At 37.1% G+C, this 25931-nt stretch overlaps 1 protein-coding gene across 2 annotated transcripts in view; it reads right to left on the reverse strand.

Annotated features, from left to right (window-relative positions):
- The window catches only part of cpeb4b (cytoplasmic polyadenylation element binding protein 4b), a 40832-nt gene that overhangs the window by 13699 nt on the left and 1202 nt on the right, over positions 1–25931 (reverse strand). For both annotated transcript variants that reach the window (XM_055051360.1, XM_055051359.1), the window contains exons 2-4: positions 22797–24034; positions 7081–7171; positions 1775–1825 (exon numbers count right to left, since the gene is read on the reverse strand). In XM_055051360.1, the coding sequence (XP_054907335.1) occupies positions 1775–1825; positions 7081–7171; positions 22797–23984 (1330 nt within the window). In that variant the 5' untranslated portion in view covers positions 23985–24034. The remainder of the gene's footprint in view (positions 1–1774; positions 1826–7080; positions 7172–22796; positions 24035–25931) is intronic.

Genomic DNA, 25931 nt, shown 5'->3' on the forward strand with positions numbered 1-25931 from the left:
GCCAGAAACGGAGAAAAATACTGAGAGGTAGTAAAGCAGATTGAAAGAGAGCAGAGAGTGCTATAAAAAGATGCATGTGTGTGTTCGTGTGTGTGTGTATATGCAAGTGTGAAAGAGAAAAATAGATTAGAAGCGATGGAGAAATGAGCTGATAAAAAGCTGTGAGGGGGTGAGCTACAATGAGAGTGACTGGAGGGAGGGAGGATGGGGGAAGGAAGAGAATGAGGAATGCAATCTGCGTATCCTTATGAGGCAGAGAGAGAAAACCAGGACTGGTGTGCAGCCTCTATCCACTGGCACCATCTGTCTCAGGGCACCATGACAGCTCCTGACCATGTGATCCAACCATGTGACCCAGCAGGCTTTTCAAGAAACTACTGGCAGTTCCTGTTTTACCCGCCGGTCGAAGCCCGTACAGATGACGTTAAAACACTACAAGTACAGAGCAATGAACAAAAAGACTGCATGACAGTTTAAATCTCAACTCTAAGAACGATCCTATTTTCCAATTATGCTCACATGCTGTACCACCACAGGAGTTCACTAATTCCAGACAAAATCTAGAATATCTTCCACAAAAAAATCTTCTGTATCTATCAAACCACTGCTTTCATAAAAATTATTCCATTTCATTAGATTTCTTACATCCTTCTCTAATTCAAGAGCAAAGCAATAGATCCAGCCACAAAATGAAACAAGAAGGTAAATTATTTTATATTCAAGTATTCAAGCCTAAGCTCCTCTGCAAGTGTGAAAAGAAATGATTATTTTGCTTTGAGTTGCAAAACAACAGAAGATTCCCAGAGGCAAAACATCATTAGAAAGACAGAAAGACAATAATATAAGTCCAGCAAGAAAATAGAGCAATATTAAAACATGATCCCAAAGATTTTCTCCAAAGCTTCAGAAGCACACCAAGACATTTGTGTATCCTCATGAGGCAGATTTCTGTCGACTAATGTTCAGTTTGATTGGTTGGTCAAAATTTCAAAGGTTCACCACTTTTCTGATCAGTGAATGTACCAAGGAATACGTGCAACCATCTCATGCTGACAACACTCTTTGGTGTGGACTTTCTTCGACTCAAAGTTAAATATTTTGACTATTAACTTTCAAATGTATTACAAAATACAAAAAGACTGAACAGCTAATTAAAAGGAAAAGGTATATGGTAGTTTAAAGCATCTTTATGCTTCATTCAAACTAAGAGAGAGCAAGATTTTCAGTCACTTTAGATAAGGTGGTTAATTAAAGTACCAAAATATTGCTCTATTGCTTCCTCTTGACCATTCAACCTCTCTTTGGAACATGCTGCACTGAAAAATGTTGGGAGGGAATAAGACACAAAGGTGGTAATTTCAGCAATGGTAACCATGCTAATGGCTAATATAATATGCTTGGACACATTTCAAATGTCAACTTGGTCATTCTTTGTTTTTATTTTCAGCAGCCAAAACCATGTTTTAGATCAACTGCTCTCTCAGACACAGGGTGTAATATTATGTTTCTACCTCCAATTGTGTTAAAGCATAGTTCAGAAAAAAAGACATCTTTTTAGTCCTGCTGAATTACCAAAGCTGCCTAAAATCCTTATAAGCAGGTTGAATGCTATACAAAAACTACACATTTGCCTCAAAATTATGATTATTACATCTCTACTTTATTTAAGGTTTCCCACTCAACATGATTTGCATATAAAATCCTTTTGACGACTCATCTTTGGTTTTCAGGGTTAGTAGACTTTTGAGGAATGTGTTTAGGTTGCCATACATACCGTTAAGGGGCAGAGGGTTGTCCGCCCCAGGGTGAGGGAACCCCAGACGACCTACACAGAAAAACAGAACAATATGTGTTTCATATAATATCTTTACTCTCTTTTAACTCTGTGTAAGTATTTCCAGAAAACAGTCTAATTATTCCTAGGATCCAAGGTTGGAACCAAAGTAAAGAAGCTTTAGGATTGGACCCAAAGTAAAGAACAAACTACAAAGTTGGCTTTTATCATAATGATGCAGGCTCCAGAAATGAAAGGCTGTTTTTGTAATGGCAACAATAACAGGAAACAAAAGTGTTATAATGTAGTGATCCAAACTGTATGATTTTGCAGTTTTTAGTTTGGTTAGTAAGCAGTCTAAAAGGTGATAAGGCTCACCTGCTGCAGTATATGATAAGACAAAAGGTAATAGTCAAGACACATCACACTATCTGAAAAAGACTCATGCTGTAGCTAAAATTGGCTAATGTCCAGCCATAGAAACGTAAAAAATAATCCAATATCCACAACTTCAGAGACCCTCAACACGCCATATAACAGATCAAGTGTTCAGGAAGTTCAGGGGCAGTTTCAAATTGGAATTTTTTTGTTTGTTTGTTTGTTTGTTTTTATCCAGGCACTTCAAGGTTGTATCTACAGTCCTAAAGTGTTATCATGGATAATCAGCCACTGTCAAACATTTCCATCTTGGCAAGAAAAAGCCAAGAACTCATGCTCACAGACAAAAAGATTCCATCTCTTCAGGACGTCTGACGGGTTAAATTCCAATGGAAAGTTTCTGAACCTTTTTTAGCATATGAAAATGACAAGTGGGAATCAATGTACAACTTGACTGATGTTTTGTTTTTTTTTTCTTTTATGGGTAGGCCAAACCACACAGTGATGGATGAGCACATGACCAGCAGCTCCTAAGGAAGGCTGTGCTGTATGAGTTACCACAAGGAGTGCAGTTTCTACTGGGCCTTCTTATGAGGACCATTTCAGGTCCTGAGACCTGGCATTTGACTGACGTCCTGACCACATGCAACACTTAAAAACAAATATAAATCAGACAATTAAATAAATACAAACACGAATGTTTTATGAACCATCACTGACATGAACTGATAAAGATTTACTATTTGAAGTCGAAAATGTCATTAACTCTTCACCACTTTATGGTGGGTTTGCTGTGAGGGATATTGATACTACTACTCGAAATCATTTCCATGAACGCCACAAACAGAACTAATCTCAGCTTTGTTTTTGGTATACAAGGCTGGGGTACCAGTTAAAAGCAACCCAGATTTGACACATTCTCATCCACTCTTCCATGCCAGGATGAAGGCTACATTACTTTTTTGAAATCAGAGCTTGGAGGGTCAGATGGAGCCTCTTTTCCAACGTCCAAGATTAAGCTTCCCCAGGGAGACTGGAATGTGCAATCACTTAATTGCTGGAAGATATTCTCCTGTCCTTTTCTTCATAATTAGGAACCCCCGACTGCCAATTCACAACTACTGTTCCAGTTCTTCATGCAACACTTTAGAGGTATGTGAAACAGAAAACCCAAAAATGTCCAGAGCCATCACCACCAGACTAAATGTCCTCCACCCCATGGGTTTGGTGCCAGAGGTCTTTTTATACCTTAGATTTTAGTTTTACAATGTATTTTTAAAATATGAAATTACAAAAAACTGGCTTTTTGTTAGATACTGGGGCTACAAAATATGAACCATCTCTCGCCCTCTCATGCAACTCCATTTTCCAATCTGTATCCTCATACCATACTTTTTACACTGAGCAATTTGCAAGGGCCACCTCCCAAACACACAAATACATGTTATGATGCCAAACAATCTTCAAAGTTATGCAAGGCCCGCTTGCACCAGAAAGAATAATGAGATGAAAGAGCTGAAATAGTGCAGCCATTGTTGTGTGGGTACGGACTGCCTGGTGATTGGTGCATTCCGATGCTCCTGTCACAAGAAAATCTGTGGGCCCCTCCTCCACACTCTGCAAACTGAACTCATAGAACAGAGGAAACAGAACCATAGGGACTGACCCGAACCAGATAAAGACTGCAGTGTGACTCTTCACTGCAGAATTTACCTATTTATCTCCCCATGTGAATTCGCCAGGTAATAAACATAAGGTGCACATAGTTGCACCACCTGAAATTCAAAGTCCAACAAAGCTCCAGGCTGCCATTATTCATTTTAAATCTCTGAGGAGTAAACAGGTACACCATAACCCAGTGTGTCTGCAGGGCTTAATTGTAGCTGCTTTGTGACGCTTATTTGCATGCTGCTGGCTGCACACAAACAGTCCACTTAAAAACACATGTATGAACAACCTCGCACAATGCAGTGGTGTGTTTATGTGCAGTGGACGAACAGAGAAACCCTTTCTGTCAGTCGGAACAATGCTGGAAGGGATTCAAAGCCACTTCTTCTGTAGACATTTTGTCTTGCCTCTTCCCTTGCTTTGTTGTGCTCAATTTTGTTGAACACGTTCAGTTCAAATGAGAAATTATTACAAGAAAACCTCTTGTAATAATGTTTTTAAAACTATCCTCTATGGGATAAAGTGCAAATTTACTCAAGCTCCACCTGTCATACTACTGTACTAAGCTGCACTATAATTATGAAAATTATGACTGTAAAATTTGATTGCTTCCAAGATCTACACGTCAAAGGAAAGGATGATAAGTCTGGGAGACGATATGGTGTGCTTCATGGTTTTACCACTGTGCAATGTACATTTCACTAACAGTCCAGAGTATAATGGAGAAAAAAAATTAGAGTGAAAAATGTGCTGTGATTCATTTTACTACAAACATAATAAAACGCTAGTGTCAAAGAAAACTGTGTCAAAAGCCTGATACCATAACACTGACGGTAATAAAGATTTTTAACTTTCAATTGTAATATTAAAAATATTTTCTATAATAAGCTCTGACAAAAGAACACAAAATCACGGCTGGACGCACATGAGCTTTGCGTGTTTAGGGTTAAAATAATAAAAAAGGTATTCATGAAAAAAGAGCCTATATTTTAATGTTTTTATTATCTTGTTATTGTCATAGTGGCACTAATTTTATGCGTTTCACAAGGTGGTGCCCTTTATAGATATTTTATTGTGTTTGGTGAGATAAAAGAAAAAATCATTTTCTTATCTAGACCTATGTTTTTTTGTAAGGAAGTTTATGTGTTCAGATGGATTACAAAAAAAACACAAACCCTGGCTACTTTGAGTCATTTATGACCAAACTTCCCCCAGTTTAAAACAAAAACCAGAGTTAGCTTAGCCACTATTTTTGTCCAACCCATTTCTTCCGCTAAAGCATAAAAAAGGAGCTCTCTCAAGCCAGAGATAAAAACCGCTAATTTTGGGTTCTGGAGGCAGGCTTGTGGACTTCATTAAACAGTTCAAATGTTACAAGCTTAATATTATGCCATGTATTCAAATAGAAAAAGCAACACCCCCACTCAGCTTCAGCAATGTTAAACAGTTAATGAGTGAATCTATTATATCCATGTGGGACAACTTTTAAAAATCACTTATTTTTTTCATCATTTCTATTTTTTCATTCAATCTGTAACAATTAATTAAAACATGGCTGTTATTGGCATTGAAGTCTTGTAATCTATTTAACAGCTAAGACATTGGGGTTGACAAGTTTAGTCAGCATGCAGCACTCAAAGGATTACACTAAAGGTTGAGAGGTCCTCACTCTTAACCAACAGATAAGAATCGTGACAGTGATTTACTATTACCCAAGTATTGTTCAGGTATGATTACTGTAAAATTTTGCTAGAAATGGTTTGCATATAGATTAGCATAAAAAACTACGCTAAACTAATTTCCCTTAGAAAGAAGATTGTAAGGGGGCACCGATTTATTGGCCAGTCGATCTATCGATGCCGATTTCTTTAATTGTGGGAGTTCATGTGAAGCCGATCTCAGCCACTGATCTTATCTAACCAGGCAAAGATCTAAGAATCAACGACTGTCCTCTTTTGCTCACTGGTGAGAAAGATCTGACTGACAGACTGGCGCTCCAAGTTATGTTTGCACATTTACAATTAACAATAGTTACCCTACTGTTGCCAACTCAACAACTTTCTTGCTATATTGAGGAACATTTCAGAAAAAAAAAAAATGTATCGGCCAAAATCGGAATTAATTTACTATCAGCCAGAAAACTACAGTCGGTGCACCCTTGAAGATTCCCACTTAATGTTCAGGACTGGTGATTTAAAAGTGGTGATTTATTACAAGATCTTTTTGTAAACAGAAATGCAAAATGTACTGAATCACAGTCATCATCATAATATAAATATTTGCAATCTCACAGTTGAATCAAAAATTATAAATACATTTTGGTCAAAAGACACAAAATCACTTGGAACAATAGGGTATTTATGTATGTCAAAATTATTTAATAAAACTGTTGACACCTAAAATAGGGCTGCATAAGAACAAGATGGATTTCAGTTTAGAGCACACCCATCTGTTCTTCACATTCTCTCCAAAAGACACAAAAATAGTTTTTACCATGTAATAAAATGTTGATTTGCAAAGAAGCAATTAATTAATCAAGTTTTGGATTTCTACAATCAATTGACCTTGATCAACTAACACTGATCATCTGATGGAAAAAAAAAGTCAATATACTTTTTTTCTATTGATTGAACACAGGCTGCTGACACAAAAGAATTTTGTAGATTAACAGAAAATTTCTAGTTATTTGTTGGGAAAGTCTTGTGAAGTTTAGAAATGATGAAAATCAAAGGATAAAGTTCAGTTTGCTTTAGAAGAAAGAACTTGTGTCTGGGAATTGCATCACATTCTCACTGCAAGTATGAAAAACATTGCAACTTCTCTCCATTTTACATGCTCAAACTTAATTAACATGTTGTACTTTACTAAGTGTGCTGCTGGTTATCAGGGTACAAGCCTCTGGCATTGCTAAAAGGTTGTACCTGTAACTTTAACTCTATGAGCATTGAGTAATGTTGGTTATTGAGCTTGAGGACGCTCAAAGCACAGCCTTTCAGCGTCTGCAGGCGTTGTCTTGTAGTTTTTAAAAGAAAATTGTAAAATTCAACTTAGAAGTATGCATAAAATGCATCATTAATTGTGGCTTGTCCAAACATCACAGCATGCAAAAGGGTTTATTTCAAATTTTAAACATTGAATTAAGTTATAAGGAAGAGTATGTGTATTTTTTTGTTTGATTGCTCCATGTGCATCAGGCTTGTTAAAAAGCATTGTACTCCTGCTCGTCGACATGTTTCTTGATTTTCAGTTGTCATATTTACCTTTCAGGGTGTCTTGCTCAGCTCTCATGATGTCGATCAGGGAGTTCTCCAGAGTGTTCATGTTGAAGCTGTCAAATGACCTGGTTCGCTCCTACAGGGGACAGAGAAAAAGGACAAATTTGACTTCTTTCCTTCCCTCAGAAGGCATGTAGTTTAGATTCCTTTTTTGTTATTGTGGCAACCAGTGTTTAAAGTGGAGCAGCAGTCATTAGACTTATCTTTTAATGCAGCACTGACCTAATTAACACATAGAGACCGTAGCAAGAGGAGGAGACAGCATTTCTAATTTGCACATGAAAATAGGATCCGAGAATTGTTGCTTCAAATATTGGCTGAACACCTCTGCGCAAGATCATAAAATATCACAAAATAATACAAAAGATACGACAGATCACATGGATTTAATGCATGTTTTTTTTTTCCTTTTTTGAAGTGTTCAAAAATAAACAGCTGCATAAATTAACGTACAACTGTTTGCTGAAGTATTATATCATTCTGAGATCGACCTAAATATTTGAAAAACAGTTTTGTTAAACTCCTTTGTCAATAATCTATTTTATGTTCATTTTCATTCTGCTTTTTGAAACATTTGCTAAATTTTAATCAAAATACTCTAGTTCAGAGTCTAAAATGCTTTGAAAGATGAACCGGGTTGATGAGATGGCTTTAAAAACAAAACAGAGCACAGTACGTCCACAGCTCCACCTTCAGCTGGGCCATCCTTGGCATACCGGCAACGCCACATATCTGTGTATGCACACATCAACATGTGTAAACACTCTCACACCCTTACAATGTGTATACACAAAATATGCTCTCACGCTGAAAAACACGACCCCGACCACAAACAAATATTGCGAGTGGCACACTGATAAGCTTTCAGCCTCGACTCCGCCTTGGCCAAGTATGCAGCTGACGACAAGCAGCAACGCTAACAAACTTGTCTTGTTTCCTGCTTTTCAAAAACAAACAAAGACCAATATCTGAAATTCATAACGTTATTGTTTTTATCTAAAGTGTCCAACATCCCAACTCCACCACGTATCTGAACATTTCATCCTTTCCTTCCTTCTATTTTTACTATTTTTCCAGTCATTCTATAGTGAGTGTCACCTCAAAAATAGAAATTCCTTAAATACTGTCATAGTTCTCATCTGTGCATCAGAGATCCCAGACTTTAAAAAGCCAGCGACTCCTCTGGCTACAAGCTGTTGCTCAGTAGGCTTTACCTTCAGCCTCAAAGAAGCTTAAAGATGTTTATTCTCCCAAAACTGTCAAATTAAAACCTACTTTTTGCACTCATCCATTTCAGTACTTCAAAGTGATGTTCTGAAAGGCCTGCAGGTACTCTCTGAGTTCCATTATATTAGAAATACATCCAAATATGACTATATGATTTGCTAAGTCTGACATTTTCATCATACTAACTTTTAATAACGGTGGAGGATTTTCAGACTGCAACATAAAACGTGTTTTAAGACACTCAGAACTTAATGAAGCTTAGATTAGCACTCAGCATTAGAATAAGGGTTTTCTTTTGATCTGAACCACAACAATCAAAGTTCAGAAAGAAAAAAAGTTGTTATGTTAAATGACTTACATTAGTAATTGGGACAAGTGAAATAATTTAAAATCCTGGTCAGGTCAGCCAATAGACGATATTAAACCATGTATTATGCATATTCCCCTCTACTTTCAAAAGTGCAGGAGTGACAAACTATATGACTTCTCTGCTTCGGTTAAATGTCACAATCCTGTACTCCATCATTGTCACATCACCTGACACTTTTCGGACCGTTACCGATATGTCAAAACATGATTCGCATCAGCCGACACAAATGTTGATGGCAATATGTTGCGATTTCTTGGTTTTGCTTTATAGTTATCCATGTCAGACATATATATTTGAGCCAACAATTCAGATGAAGGAAAGTGGATTCACATTAACTCCCCCACTGAGAATACAATCAAATATATTATGATGCTTCCTTCTTGGGGTTTTATTCTGAGCTATTAGTTCATCACCTTATTTGCCTCTATGAAGGTTTAGTTTTTGGGCTTACTGTTGCCTGCTTAATGTGTACATTATCTAATCTGAACTTTTACTGTACAGTTTCAAAACTGAAACAGTACAGTTTCAGTTTTGCCATGCTTTGTGATTAAAAAAAAAAAAAGAAACAAAAACAAGTGGAAAGTATGAAACAAATCTTGACAATAACAACAATGTACAGAGACTACCACTGTGACTGGTAAAACTCAGAACTTGCACAAGAGGAATAACCGCAACATACCAGTCAACATAAGTAATATAGATGCACAGCATTTTCACTTGCAATGCTGTAGTTGAGTCTGTGCAACTGTCTTGGGATTTTCTAGTATTTATTAAAAACCAGGTTAAAATCCTGGAGAACTGCAGCTTATGTGAGTAAAGAAAGCCTGAGGGTGAAGGCACTGTGGAAAGCAAAGCTCATAGCACACACTATTACCATGAACTCCACAGGGGTTAAATGCTACAGGGTTCAGAAAAACAGACCTACTTCTGTGAACCACATGACCTACGCTCTGCCAGGCAGGCACCTCACTTTTTCATCCCCTCCCTGGTGTTTGGAGCCACTTCTAAACTCAGAAGCTACTTTATGTGTCTGACGGGTTAAAGAGCGTAGTTACAATGCCTTTCAGAAGTATTAACAACATCCAAAGTTTTGTAGTATTGCAGTCAAAATCCTTCAGTGTGTTGTTTTAGGATTTGCTGTGATACCCAAATACAAAGAATCTCATAATTGTAACATGGAAGAGAAATGATGGTTTTCAAATTTTTTATGAAGAAAAATTTGAAAAGTGTGTTGTGAATATGCATTCTGCCACATTTACTTTAGTTCCTCTAAAATAATTTTAGAGGATTCAGTTGATACTCTTGGTAGTCACTTTTCTAATGAATAGAGAACTTGCATAAAATAAACTGTATCTCTGGAAATAATCCCTGGAAATACAATCCCTACTGTGAGCCAAGGTGGAAGAATCATGCTGTGAGGATCTGCTATGTTCTAGCAGGGACAGAATACTTGATAACAGTTGAAAGGACAATCTGTGGAGCTAATGTTTGTCTCATTGATCAGAGTGTGGATCTGGTAATGACGTCACCCACAAGTTTAGCTAATTTTACAAGTCACGAACTACCATTAGCAATACTAGCCAATTATGCATTTCTCAGAATTTCATGCATTTAAATATAAACAAATACATACAAATAAATATTTTACAACACTATGCTGTTTATGCTGGCATCTTTCACTACATTCAACATGTGTGGCAGCCATATTGCACACTAAAGTTAGAATTTCCTCATTCAGGGACAGTCTTTCTTATGCGTCACATCACATTTCATATGCCATCCCCACAGAAAAACATGGAAGTGGCAGCATTATGATGTAAGAATGCTTCGCTTTAGGATGAACAGGAAATCTGGTCAGAATTGATACAAAGATGGATGTAGTTAAATGCAGGGAAATCCTTCAAGAAGTTCAAAGCCAACAAAAGCCTTCAGACAAAGTTTATCCTCGTGCAGAACAAAAATCCTAAATGTACAACCAGAGCTACAATATAACAGCTAAGATTAAAGTATATGTATATTTTAGAATGGACCAGTCAAAGTCCAGACCTACAACAAATCTAATAAAGAATCTGTGGCAAGAATTAAAAGCTAATGTGAAGCTAACATGAAGAATTGTGTAACATTCAAAATCTGGAGGGAAAGAAAGATTCCAAAGACGTACACTGCAAATTCTTGCAGGTGTAATTACAGCACATGGCAGTTCTAAGAGATTTATTCATAGGGCTGAACACAAAAGCACATTTTGCCATATATTTTTAAGATTATCCCCAACCTTGTGTTGTTCCTATAAAATTCAAACTCACTGAATTTTGAGTTTGAATTTTACTTATTTATTCTATTCCTGTAATGGAATGAGTCACAACTCATTTTGTCACATTCCTGTAATGTGACAAAATTAGAAAAAGTTTGAAGGATGTAAAAATGTAGCAACACACTACAAATGTCTGAAAACAGCCCAACTTGCCAAGCTTTGACCAACATTTTAGATTTGTACAAGAGCAGATTTCCCACACTAACTGAAAGAACATGCAAAAACAGAACTGACACGGTAGAACAAACATCAGCACGGGAATACAAGCCAAACTGGGTCTTCTGTTTTCTCATATCCTCCATAGTATCATATGCAAGGCTTGGGCCATTGCTTCAGGTCAAACAAAACAGACATTAAATACAGATCTGCAAAAGAACAGCACCTTACAACCGAAATCAAACCAAATTCCCAAGCCACAATAAACAGTTACAAAGAAGCTGAAGCAATTCTCAAGCAATTCATTCTGTAGCTTTGGTACAATCAGTATGGACTGTACTCTGCAGCTGGTAAAATTCAGCCCATCTGATCTGATTTATCATCAGATCTGAGAAGTCTTCTATCTCAACAACTGGGCAGTGTTTATACATATCAGCTTGAAGGGCATGCACAGATACACATTTGAGCACATCTGAAATGAGAAAGACTCAATTTAAAAGGAAGTCTGTGTCATGAGTCCATGAGAAATGACCTACAGTTAACAAAGGTCACAGGTTCAGCTCATAGCTTGTCATTTGTTGCTGCATTGTTGCAGGATCAATAAAATACCTCATTCTACCCATCTGTGGCCGGGTATGGGATTTAAACAGAATCTAAAAGCCACGACACACCTTATAATAAGATGAATCAGCAAAAAACTTGGTGCAATAGGGTTTATTTCTATACATTGCAAGACAACAGACTCGTCTTACAATTTATGAATCTTTCACCATGACCTAAAACATAATCCTATGCTGAGCTAACAGTACCTCGGAGATGCAAGTGGTGAATAAATCATCCTGTCTGAAAAATGAAATCTGAAATGACGGGGAGGCAGCAGTGCACACAAAAAGGGGGTTATTTTTTATGTTTTTTATGATGACTGGTTGGTGGGAAGCATCTTATCAGGCCAAGTAACAATGACCTTTGGATACAGATATTGGTATTTATTAACACATTGATGAATTTTAATTGTAATCATCCTTATTGTGAATTAGGAACATTTTTCTTTTTAGGTGAAAGCACTACATTACTTTCTCCTATACACTCATACATTTAGAAACATGGAGGGGAAAAAAAAGAATCTCCTAGTTCTTTTTGATCATTTCTTCGACTGAAATAAAAAGGCACTGTACAGCACAATGCCGATATTCTTAAGTTAAATTTAATAAATTTTACAACCCTGTGAAAACCCTGTTGCAAATTTACAAACCTGGGCAATGCTGCCAAAACATTTAAAATTACCAGCACTGTAAAACCGTTTATACATTGGTAAGCTGTTTGGCAAAACTTTAACCTACTTCTTTGCTGGAAGTAGATTTACATCTTATTATTTTTGATAGAAATGTGTACTTGACAGTTAAATCTTATCTACTGTGAAAATGCTCAAATTGCTTTTTAAAAATGTCATAATACTTGTAAGACAACTGGAAAATAACTCATCAGATAAGAACAATAGCTGATTATGAAATTAATAACTAACTGATCTGAAAGAAAATAACAGATCTGAAAAAAAACATAGTAAGAAAAAACATTTTGAGGGGACAAAATGTTTTGTCTGAGATGATGGAGGACGATCGTAATAGTGGATTTATGAAGACTTCACCTGCATCTCCTAAAATTATCCAAAATCTCCAAGATTTATTTTTTTTACACTGTGCTGCATCACAACCACAATTTAAGTGTATTTTGGTTTCTGTGACAGATCAACACAAAGCATCTCATAAATATAATGTGAAAGGAATGATAGTGAAGGCACACCTTGTTTTCAAATTTTCTTTGTTACAGCGGAAACTGGTAGGAACTTCTTAAACTCATATTAAATACATAACGTCCAAACATCAATTTTTAAGATTTGCAATAGATTCTCAAATGGATTATTTCACATATTTTGACTGGGTCATTCCTACACAATCAAATATTTTAGAAAAGCTAATTTTATTTTACTTTTTATTCTTTTAAACCATACCTTCTATAAAGTTATTATACCTGGTAGTTTCAGTTTGACTGGGGACCAAGATTGTAACGTTTGTTGCATTTTCCGCTGCTGCAGTGTGAGACAATCAAATCAACCATTTGAAAAAACCCAGAAGGAGCTTTGCCTGTCGTGACATTGTACCAAGAACCATTGAAGATTGTAAAACAAACACCTCTTACAACACAATAAGTTTGACTTCCTTCATCACAAAATGTAAACACAAGTGGAGTGGCTTCAGATTTTAGTAGTGGTAGGATATCTCTTTTCTTGGCAAAAGACTGAAAGCAATTTCTATAGCTAACATTAAACTTCTGTGTTGGTTTTGGTTCTATTTAACCAGAATGCCCTGCTCTTTAATCCGCTTCCAAATTTTGGAGTGGTCTCCGGTGCGCTTGGCATTCACTCCAACCAAACCCAGATCAAGCTTTTTAGGTGGATCGGACTTCGCTTTTTTAGTCTGCATCAAAAAAGAAATGGACTTCCTGAGCAAACACTTCAGAAGTCTACTGGATGTATTGGATCTCATTAAAGTGAACAAGTAAGAGTTGAATACAAACGTATGCCACACTTGTATGCATTTGTGGCAAACAAATGTATACAAGTGTACTCCATGATCCAATCCCAATAAAATCCAAAGTCTGTTGTCATGATGTCATGGATTGTGAAAAAGTATAGAGTAAAGGTCTTTTGTATGACACACCATGTGTATTGTAAAGTAAGACATATTCATAAAGAGACCAACATACCTTGTTCCCATAGCACCTTCAGAATTTAGGTGCAGTTCAAGCTTTTGAAAAGCTAAGCAGTTAAACCTCTGCACCATAGAGTCCAAGCTTGCTCATTTTAATGATGTTATTCATCCTCAACAGAAGTCAGGCACCTGTTAAAATCTATCAAAATGTTCTCCAAATTAAATTGTGTAAAAGCTGCTTCTGTTTAATTAAAAGGAGAATAAGAAGTTGGAATTAAAAGTGAAGAATGAACATTTTGGATCTAAATGAAATTTAAGGATTTTACAGTCAATAGGTAGTTTGAGTTAGTTGGAAATTTTAACCTCTGGTCACTTATTAGAAGGCAACAACAGGGGAAAGAAAACCAAAATTAAAAGGGAAGGCAAGCAAAGCATTGTATAAAGAACAGAAAGGAGGGCAGGAAAGGGAAGCAGATTGCGCTTCTGATGCCATTTCTCCTTGTCGAATATTTCAAAGGCCCATAATGACACAAAATACCCCCAACTGTCAAAACCAACCAATTGCTCAGTGTTGGCTGAATAGCTCAATAGTGTGTGCATGAGTGAATTTAGGACGGTTTTAACAGGAGTGGCTAAGTTACAGCAGTATTTGTTCAGCTCTAGGATTAGTTCAACCTTAACAGACTCCTGCTAGGAGTGAGGCTCTGCTTAGCCTTCTTCCTTTATCAAAACACGTGGAGAAAACCATAGGCTTGGGACTAATTAGGAGTCCAGCACAGACACGCATGTGCAGAGAGATGCTCTTTCTTCCTGTTTTCAAGCGTCTGTCAGGGGTATGAGGAGGCTACAACAAGGCCTTTAAGAGCCGCGTTGTGCAGCTCAGACCACTCATTAGTTGGAAACACAAGGTACAGATAACGTTTGCAAGCTTGCTATTGTGCTGCTCAAAATATCCTGTAGTTTGGCAAGCACATATCACACAATTACTTTGTTATTCACAAACATACATTGGTTTCCATTTTAATATGTTATTATTGTAAAATAACCATATATGCATAAGAACATTTGCAGTTAAAGAACTAAATCACCTTGGAATGAAGAGAGAAAAAGAAAATAGCAAAGGTTTTGTGTGCAAAGCTGTCTGCGGTTTCTGTTGTTTAGAGTCAATTCCCTCTGGAAAAACAACAATAGAGAAGTGAAAAGATGGAAAATATACTCTGTAGTAAAACTAGGTGTGTAACTGTAGGCTTAAATCATATACTCAAACTGGATACAAAATTGGGTACAGTATAACAGCAAAAAGAAACCAATGCAAATTAAGCTGAATAGTAGGTTATTTTTTACTCTTTCAAACAGAAAGTAACCCTAGAAGCAGATGCACATGAAATTAGCTCAGTTACTGATATGTTAGGAGGCTCTAAAGCAACAGGTTGTGTACATAAATACAGGATGTGTAAAAAAAAAATAAAAATTCTTAACGTATGCAGACCTTCTGCATGTTACCTTTCAGACCTAGTATCTCATTGGACATTTCTGTTACAAATTTCAATTCAGTTTAATATAAAGTGTTCAAGCAAGTTTATATTAATTTCTATCTAGCTAAATAATGTCCAACAAGATACATGTTAGATAAAGTTTCTTTAAGTTCAAAACAGAAAAAAAATGTTAGAAATTTGTGGGGGCAGGTTTTTTTTTTCTTTATTGATTTGGCCAAAACGTCTTTCTGGCAGGATTGTCTTGAATTTAATTGCTTGCATATTTCCAACAACTGACAGGCTTCAGTCCCATTGCTGAATACAAACATCCCATGGCATGATTCTGTCACCACCATGTTTCACAGTAGGAACTGTGTTCTACTTTCCACTCTCCTATCAAGGCCACGTGTGGCCGACAGATGGTCATCGCTTCACATGCGCCATTTAAAAAATATTTTTAGAAAGCTAAAAAGGGTGATGTTTTAATTAATTTTGCCTGGATTTCATGCTAAATAAAAGAAAGTATACCTTATGCTGTAATGCTGGCTTGGTGCTATTTGTTAAGAACATTGATTCCATTAGGTGTTATAGTTGGCAATTAGTAAAATATCAGGTCCAGGAAATCTCCTGATGCCAACTACAAACTAGTCAGCAAAAATTGCAACTGATGGAAAGGACATGAATTAAATATGCTATGAGCCTGGTATAAGCACGCTGTTATATGACCTTTGAGCTTACAGTATCTTTGCCATCTGTCCCTCAAATGTGTACTATCTAAAAAAAAGCAGGGAGGTCTTCAATATCCTCATCATCACCACTCATCCTTACATTTCTTAGGAATAGAGTACTTTATATAGTAATTTACCCATTCTGATTTGGCTTTTTTTTTTTAGATATATACATAATCAGGCCTAATTGGTTATTTGACTGACTCAACTTTCATCTGAATGGTTCTTTCCATTGTGCTATGATGGTCAGACAGTTCTCATCACACTTCTGCACAATATTATTGTTTTTTTGATTCTGCATTTGATCCAACAAAAAAAAAAAAAAACTTTGAACTGTAGTCAACTATATTGCCCCACTTTTCTACTCAATAAAAGTAAAATCAATAAAATTTATAGAAAGATTGATGCATTTCCTAAGACATTTTTATATACCACAGGGGCAAGCTATGTCATTTTCAAAAATATACATTTTATTCACATAAAGCTTATGCAATGAAGTAAGGAGATTGTTTAATAATGTCCTTTTACGTATTGAAGGTTTCTGAGCTGCACAAACAGTAAGAGGGGAACAGTAACCAGCAGTAACCCAGGTGGCTTACTGAGACAATATCCTGGCCTGGCTCACTTTCCCTCAAGCCCTGCGGGTCTTGACCTGGTCACAAGTCAAATTTCAGTCCAAATCAGCCCAGTGTGTGCACCTGACACAACAGCAGGTCGAACAGGTGAGGATTCAGGGCAGAAGCAACATGAAAGAGAAGCTAAACAAAACTATATGGAAGTAAAAATGTTTGATTAAAAAGCACATACTGGTTGAACAGGGCATTAGCAGCAGCTTGGCTGGATACAGGCCCATTCTAAGTATTACACCGTGCTAATATTTGAAATCTTCAGTGGTGCAGGGAAACGTTGTGCACGCTACAGTGCTTCAAACTACTTTAAAATAGTGTTCTTTTCATTTACTATTGTTCAAAAATCCAAGGCATGAGGCAAACAAAGAGGTTTGATCCTTGTAATGGGAGTTACCCATTATAAAGCTCCATTTCTGAAGAAAACGCATTTTAAATTAACAATCCAAAACAGCTCCGTAAAAACTTATCGATCTAAAAACATGCAGTCAAGCAGCACAGTGCGAATTTAGTTTCAGAAAGCCTACAAAAGGCCAAACAATGACAAGTGTAAAGCAAAAGCCGTTGATCCCTCATCTGCCGCGTCGGTGCTAAAATGGGAAGTATGTGAAGCAGTTGGAGAGCTTACAGTGGGAAAGTGTGACATTGGTTCCTCATGGGGACTGTTCAGTTAGCAAACTGTTATCCTGTTTAATTTACTAAAACCTGGGAGCTCATGTTGCATTTTGTAATCTGGACTAAAAACATGTACAGAAAGGATGTATGTAAAAATAATACAAGAAAACTTTATTTTTCAGATCTTATTGAAAATGAAATTAAATGGAAGGGAATGAAATAAATTGTCCAAAGCTGATTATGATGGAACTTATGAGGTATGTTGTCATATTTAAAGTAACATAATGCTCATTTTTAAGATATTGTTTTAGTTTTAACAGGGTTTATCTGAGTTTTAATAAACTAAACTTGGATTTAAATGTATAACCAACATGAATTATAAAAAATAACCTAACAACTTATCAAAAGCAAGTTAAGTATGATTGCAAACTTTAATTGGTATTTTTAAGCTTTGGTATGTTTTTATACAAAGGTTACTTCAACACTTCTCAAAAGTACGGAGTATGCACCATAAGAGTAATAGTTAAGATGCCTGTTTTTCAAGTAGACTTCTTTAAAACATTAACTCTTCAACATTGAACAAGTCGGATATGGATAATAAAAGAATGTTCGGATTTTAATCAAGCAAAAAAGATTCAACTTAAAGTCAGTAAGTAGCTTTTCAGGTTTCTACTAAAGAGTGACAGTTTGGGAATATTTGTCTCTCCACAGAACTCAGTGCTTCCCTGTATCATATGGTAGTTATGCATTAATCAAGTGTTTTCCAAACAATACTGTTTAGCAGTTTTCCTTGTAGTATGATTGCCAATTTCAGTTTCGATCCATAACACAAAGAAGAAAAATAACACACATTTTTTAAATACAGCATTTTAACTCATGCTAACCTTCGGCTGAGTATGTGTTTATATAGAACACTAAATATTGGAAGATCTTAGTTTTAATGAAATATTCAAGATTCCCAGAATTAAAATCAATCAGGGACAACAGTCCTATTCCAGTCTCTGGGAGACTGACCAGAGCTGCTCTGTCAACACAGTTCGTAGCTCTGCCTGAATTCATCGGCAAATGTTATCAGTGTGTTTATCACGAATAAAATGCATAAATCAAGAAGAAGAAAGAAAGGGAGAAGCAAAAACTGAACAGTTATTTAATCAATTTAAGACATGAGTATAAATGCAACATATGACTAAGTAGGGTGTAGTAAGGTTGACTTACTCCAACCTTGAGGAGTTTCGTCATTTAGCAATAGTTTCTATAGTAACAGCTTTAACACTGCATCAGAATAAATTTGCCACCACAAATAAAACACTCTGAAACTGAGTTATGTAACAAAATTCTAACATCAAATATTCTTCCACAAAAGTAATCACTATCAAGATTAAAAGTTAGTAGGATTAAGTTTTTCTTTCTAAAGAATTCAAAATAAATGAACCCTAGCAGTACTAATATTTAGCTGGAACAACATTCTTCATAATTTCTACTGGCAAACAATAAAAACTCCAGAGGAATCATGCACAGCTACATCTAGCTGCTGCCAATCTGCATAATGAGATCAGAGGTTTTGATATGCAGAAAAAAACAAAGGAAATATAAATAATAAAATTTGAATCCCTGGTAAGTTACACTGGCAAAATAAGTTTGAAATATTTATAACAAGTGTAGAAGCGGCCATCTTAGAATTTTCTTAAGATCTGTTTAAGGCTGGTAAACAAATAAGCCAAGAATAACTCCCAGCGGGCCAAAAAAGAAAGTTCTGATGGAAACAATAGCAGCAAATATTAATTTTTTGGGAAAAATCAATAATGATTTGTGTTTTGGTGCCTCCGAGGAGCAAAATGTGACCTATGTTTCGTTGCCTGGGAAACTGCCGGAGTTATCCGAGCAGTAGTGCCATCAGATTCCCTTTTAATTACTGCTTCCCTAAAGTACAAGTTATCAGATGAAGGTCAGTTAAGCATGAGCGTGCCAGTGCCTGGGAAAAAATTAAAAGGGTTCGGTATACAACAAAACACATTAAAGGAAATAGTGATTGGGTAGTCATCTGAAAGAGGGAAGGAAGAGATGGACGAGATCAACTTCAGGGAATTTAACACCCCCCCAAAAAAAACAAAGGTCATTGCTCCGGATCATACTGCGGAGGACTGCGGCTAACAATAAAAAAAAATTCTGAAACTCATATGGAACCAGAAGGGATCAGAGAACACCAGTTTGTTGGACACTTTGTTCCAAGTCTATTACTGAACAAATCCTGAATACAAATATGGAGAACAGACCACCTGCTGCACCAGCTGACCAAAACAAACAGCGACAACAAGCCACCTTCTCTGCTTAAGCCATTTTTTAAGTCTTAAAACATTCTTCCTACTTGTTGATAATTTTAATTGCAAACTGTCTGGTTGTTTTTGTCAAATAGGCCGCATTTACATAACTCTCTCCTTCACACAGAAAACCCATTCACAGTCCCATGCCCAATCTGCCCTTACAGAGTCAAGAGGCCAGGAGGACAATGCTACTTTAGTTGTTCTGATTCAGCCACACATAACAACAAGCTGCAGCTACAGTCACACAGTTCCTTACTGGGATTTTGTGTTAGACCAACACAAAGTGGCGCCTAATTGTGAATTGAAAAGAAAACTATAAAAAATGTTCACATGTATTGTGGAATGCCTGTGTATTCAGCACCCCTGAGTGAATACTTTGTAAAACCACCAAATTGGTCAGGACTATTCAAATTTGTTGGATAGCCTTTATCTTAAATTAGATTCTCAATTAGATATTGGTGTGGATGGAGGAAGATTAACATGTGGAGTAGACCATTCTGCTATAGCTTTTGGCTGTATGTTGCAGATTGTCATCAAGCAAGAAGACAAAGCTTTTTTTCCACAACAGACTTTCTACCAGGATTACTTTTGCTCCACTCATCTTCCAATCAAGTCTGACCAACTTCCCCTGGCCCTGAAAAGAAAAGCGGCCACTCACAGGATCCTGATGTCAGGTGGGTTAGGTGTTTCTGGCATGCTGGCCATGAAGGAGTTTCTTCTCACCTGACCAGACCAGACATCTTTCAGAAGTCTGTTTTGCAGACATCTGAAAGTCTACCGGAAACAAGTCTACATGTTTTTTTTTTTTTCTATTATTTGTCAGATATTTGGAGTTAAAATACCAGGGATGTAATTTAACTCCAAAAATCCCACTTGAGCAGAAATCCACTGCTTTCACTTGATCGGTGGATTTCTGTAACTTGCCAATGTAGGTTGATGGGAATATCTTCTTGGTTTGCAGTTATGCTGCACTCTCTGGTTTCAGGAAATGGGTGTAACATTGCTCCATCTCTAGTTTAAAGATTGGAAATACCGTTTTATCAGCTGATCCTTCTGAAAATCTTTCCAGAAATTATGGCATTCCTTAGTCTTTATTCGGATGTTTATTAACTGAGGACTTCATGGCATAAGTGTTTTTTCTGATCAGGTGATTTCTGGTTTTAAAGGATACTCCCACATTGCATTGAGTGCCGTTTACCTTCACCTTCCAGCATGTTACTTTGTGCATACAACACATACTTCCGGCCAAAATAAATTGCAATTTCTGGTTGTAACTTGACAAAATGTGAAAATAAATAAATGATTAAATAAAAAATAAAAAGAAGTATAGATACTTTTGCAAAGTGTTGTAACAAAAGGATTCAAGAAACTGAATCATGACTTTGAGTAAAATTATATTTTGGATGAAACAGAGCAGGATGCTAATTCTGTATTTTGATATTGATTTAGACACAAAGACTTGTGATGAAGCTGAAAGGAAGTTATTTCAGATATACAAAAATAATTGTACTTTATATATATTGGTGTTAATTAGTTCAAGGTAGTTGTGATGTTCTTTTTTCTCTGATATTTATGTCCCTGACTGCAGTAAAGTGCACACACTTAAAGTGTGACAACATATTGGTCATTATGTAATGCAATACAGCAACTTCTTCCTTCTGCTTGCATGAAACAAACCAAGATCAATGCATTTTTTTTTAATGTGTCTAAAATGCTTTAAGAACCACAAGAACAAATGTAACTATCAAAGTCAAATTTGGTTTCCAAAAATGTACTCTTGCATAAACCTGAAGCCCACCAACAGAGATTACTTACTGTTTACAGTAGCTGTCTGATTGTTATATTGTTGATTTAGGTTTGCCATGTACACAAACAGTCAAGGCATGTTAAGACATGTCAGAACAAAGTCCTTCAATTTTAACCTGTGGAACCCTGTGATTGACTGAATGCAAATGAAGAAAAATGAACAAAATAGTTTGGAAGGTCTTACTTGTTAAAAACTAAGTTGACTTAATTTGGAACCAGCATGCTGAAAGCATACAGATACAGCCTTGCAAAGCCGTTCATCCACGAACCTCAAAATATTTCACCAATGACGAACCGAGCAACATCTAACCAGCAGGTATTTTACGAGCAAGTAAAATATGAAGGAACAGACTTCCCAGAAAAGGTTTTGAAAATGATAGCAAGCTCAAATAAAAATTTGCTTCAACCCAAACACATTAAATAAAATCTGACTGCACAACACATTATGTTCATGTAGTAGTTTCAGAATTTCATATAAACAATATGAAAGTACGAGTGCATCGTTCCTTGAAACAACAGTTCAGGTCAGTGTTTGTGGTGAATGGGATATTTCTAATCATATTTTGGGCCACTTAGTACCAGTTCAGCATTGTTTTAACTCTTATTGTTGCTGACCACATCCATTTCTTGATGGACACTTTCAGCACAATAATGCAGCAGCACATCACAAAGCTCACCTTATCCTGTTGAACTGTTTTTTGGTTTGAACTGTAAATACAATGAATTTACAGTACAACCCTGGCCTCCAGATTCACAAGATCTCAATACAACAGAGTCTACAAGACTCAGTGATATGAGTCCTTCATGAAAGACGTGCAGACGACAAATCTGGTGCAACTGTTAATATTGGTATTGATGAATAATATTATTCCTCATGGATTTCTATTGTCTGAGGATAAGTATGTTTACAACTACAACAGATTGAAACCCTTTACGTCAAAAAAGCAACTAACCAGGAAGGCTCAGGAAGATAATTTGGTTTCATTCAGATTATCTTGGTCATTTCCGACCGTTTTCACTGAAGCTGTTCTCCATCTCTTCATTCCTAGCTGCCTTTTCCATTTTCCCTTCCCCATCTTTTGACTAAATCAAATGCACCCCTCACCCATCCTCCTCCCAGCATTGCCTCCCCTTCTTCCTTCCACCAACGTGGCACACGCCACTGCAGTGATATATCCATGTGAGTCACCACAAGGGACATTCAACTGTGAAAGTGCAGAGTCCAGTGACAGCTTTTACACAGTAACAAGCAAATTGTGCAAATCCATGCCACCCCCCATTTCTAAAAATAGCAGCAATGCCACATAATGGTAGCTCAGAAGAACATTGTTTGGTGAAATTATCACAAGAAAACTGACCTGAAAAGGGAAAATGTTATCACGACCTACTCCATCATCCATCCACGACTTTGGGTTGAAGCCGGCGGGACTGTTTCTGGGGTACTTCTGGGATGCCACGTGATTGTTAGGGAAGGTCTTCTTCAGTGGAGAGATGGAATTGATGGGAGTCATCCCTCCATTAAGCCCACGACGATAATCTCGGCCCTGAGATCCTCCCCAGCCACCACCTCCACTTCCATAGCCTCCTCCAGGACTCCAAGAGGTGGAGGAGCCGGGGGATGGAGAGGGGCTTTGGTAGCTGGCCGGACCCCAGGGAGATGGGGGCTTGTTCAAGCTGTTGGACAAATGCGGCAACTGGTTGAAAGCCGGATTCCTGTGCGAGAAGGGTGGCGGTGGGTGGGGGGAGGCTGGGGAGCGTCGGTGCTGCTGGTGTTGGTTGTGGGGGTGCTGGAAATGGGGGTGAGGTGGCGGGGCAGGGTGGTGCTGGGACAAGGCCGGAGCTGGTCCAATCTGGGGTGAGAAGTTTCCCCCAAACCCTGGGCTGACGTGGTGTGAGAAGTTCTGGAATAGCAGAGGCCCGTTGTTAGCAGAGGCTGGGTTAAAAAAGCTGACGTCCTCATTGATGATTGTTGACGGTGCAGGTGGGATGGCAGCTGACCAGTTGTTAAAGCCAGTAAGGGATGACGAGGTTGTGCTCGACGGTACTGGGCCTGTTCCACCTAGACCAGATGTCTCCTGATAATCAAATCCAGTCAGGACAGGTGACTCAAGACGAAGCTGCTTCTCTTTTCCGTTGCTGCCCTCTGATGTGCCATTCTCTGTCTTGGCTTCCTCTGATCGGGATTTTTCCAGTTCTGCAATTATTCCGCCACCGCTCCCAGTCTCCTGGTGACCTCCAGGAGATATCTGCTGCTGTTTTTCTTGAGTTTCTTGCATTTCCTGTTGCTGCTGTGCTTTGGGCTTCTCTGCGCCCCCGAGGATTTCGTCTTGCACACTGTTGTGGGTGGCAGAGGAAGGGAAGAGCCAAGGAGAACCTCCCGTAGTGCCATTCCCTGTGGCTGTAGTGCTGTTTATGAAAGCAGCGGGGCTCTGAGACACATTCTGGTGGTGGTGCTGGGGCTGCAAATGCGGGTGGATTCGGACCGGGAAAGCAGACTTGTTGCCAGTGTTGTTTTGAACTAGGACTCCGAACCCGTAATCCCCCATTTGTTCTCTCCCCCCAGAACAAATGCTATTCTGCGATCTCTTTGGTCAGACTGTGAAAAAAGCAAACAGAAAGGCATGCAGGTTAGCACTCAGTCTTTCATTATCCAATAGATCCAAGGGATCTAGGATCCACCAGGTGGTTCCACATCATCACATAAAAGGTTTCTTGCTTTGCTTTTGCGTTCCTAATTACAGAAGTGGCAACCTAACTTAAATAATACAATATTGGATATTGCTTTTACTTGAGATAAGATGGTGAGAAGAATATCTTGCCTAAGAAATTCGGCAATACGATTAAAATCTGAGTTGGTGTGAGGTTAGCTTCCCCTGTTTCAAAAGGGGCCTCTATATAAATATCTACATCTTTCAGCTTCCTGGCTCATTATTCAAACAGAAATTCTGAATTGACTTTAATGTGTCTAAAAATATGATGACATATGATCTCTTTTCTGACACAAAAGAATTATCCCAAGTCACTTGGAGTTGTAAAAATGAAAAAAATTAAACAAAATCTTTTCAGTTTCATAAAAACATGCTTTCTACCAAAATCGACTTACATTAATGTCAATTGTTCAGTCAAAATAAATCAGTTTTCATGTTCATTGGCCAATCAGTCTGAAACTCATATATCCAATGTCTTTTTTCTGATAACTGAATACATTAGAAGTAGGTACTGCCAGTCGGCACAAGTCTAACAGTGCTTACAGTGCAAAATAATTAGCTATTTTGAGAAAAAGTTAAGTAACATGTGAACGTGTTATTTGTGTACCTCAACACATGAAAATGTCATACTGCTAACAGTAATTAGAACTGTACCAATTAGGATAACCAAGCCCGGTTGTGACGTCTGTACTCCAATTTTCAAGACATATCAAGCCAATATTAGACTGTGGATGACATCAAAACTTTCAGCAGATAACAGGAAGGCCGTTTTGTTCATTTCAGCTTTTGAAACTGGATTTAGAAATGTTGGTACCCTTTTGAAAAGCTGATAGTAAAGATAAAAATATACTTTCTCCAGAGAATATACACACAAAAAGACAAATTTTAGAAATATTGGTTGTATTTATTGTTGATTTAAATGCAGCTATGAAGACATAATTGTCTAAACTGCTAAAGTCTTTCAACTATGTCATCAATTTGTCTTTGTCATAAAATGTTATGACAAAGACAATATTTGTCATAAAGATTATGTCTTTGTCATAATCGGTTTTCTCAGGAAAACCGGTTTTCCTGAGAATGCCTTTTCATGCACCCAAAGTGACGTCAACTCTCTTCCAACATAAATAAATAGTGATCAGGAATGTCAGAAAGGCTATAAAATGATTTGAATGATATTCTCATATAATCTCATATAGTGCCAAAGTTCCAAACAATGGTAAGATGATGCAGTGCTCATCTAAATCCAACCTGTAGAAACTAATTGTTTTTTTATTTTGGGTTTTTTTTTTTTGTAATAAATAGGGCATATGTTACAAAGGTTAGTTAAGAGGTGCAAATTTACAGCATGTATAAATTATAAAGGGGACATTTTATTTCCCCATACAAGACTACTTCAATAACATCAGATGGTATGGTTGTTAAAAATATAATTTCAACATAATTTAGTGTTAAGCAACATATTTTAAAATGACATCATAGCTAATAAACTAGAAACATGCAAGATCCTGAAATTCATTAGTATATTGATATTTAGACTTTTAAAGAAAAACCAGAATTAGCATCACCAGGTCAAAGGCTTTACAAAAATTGGTAGTCTACCAACAATTTTTTATTTAAACAAACCTTGTAGCAGTCACACAGATTTAGAAGTGGCATTTTATTATGTACGTGTTAAATACATTTTATATGTATTTAATACTTACTTATTCTGTAAGTATAAACTACTCATCAATAGTAGCCGTTTTTTTAATTTAATCATGGACACATAATAATAAACCATGATCA

Source organism: Poeciliopsis prolifica, unplaced genomic scaffold (genome assembly GCF_027474105.1).
Source record: "Poeciliopsis prolifica strain line A6 unplaced genomic scaffold, Auburn_PproV2 SCAFFOLD033, whole genome shotgun sequence".
Taxonomy (NCBI): Eukaryota; Metazoa; Chordata; class Actinopteri; order Cyprinodontiformes; family Poeciliidae; genus Poeciliopsis; species Poeciliopsis prolifica.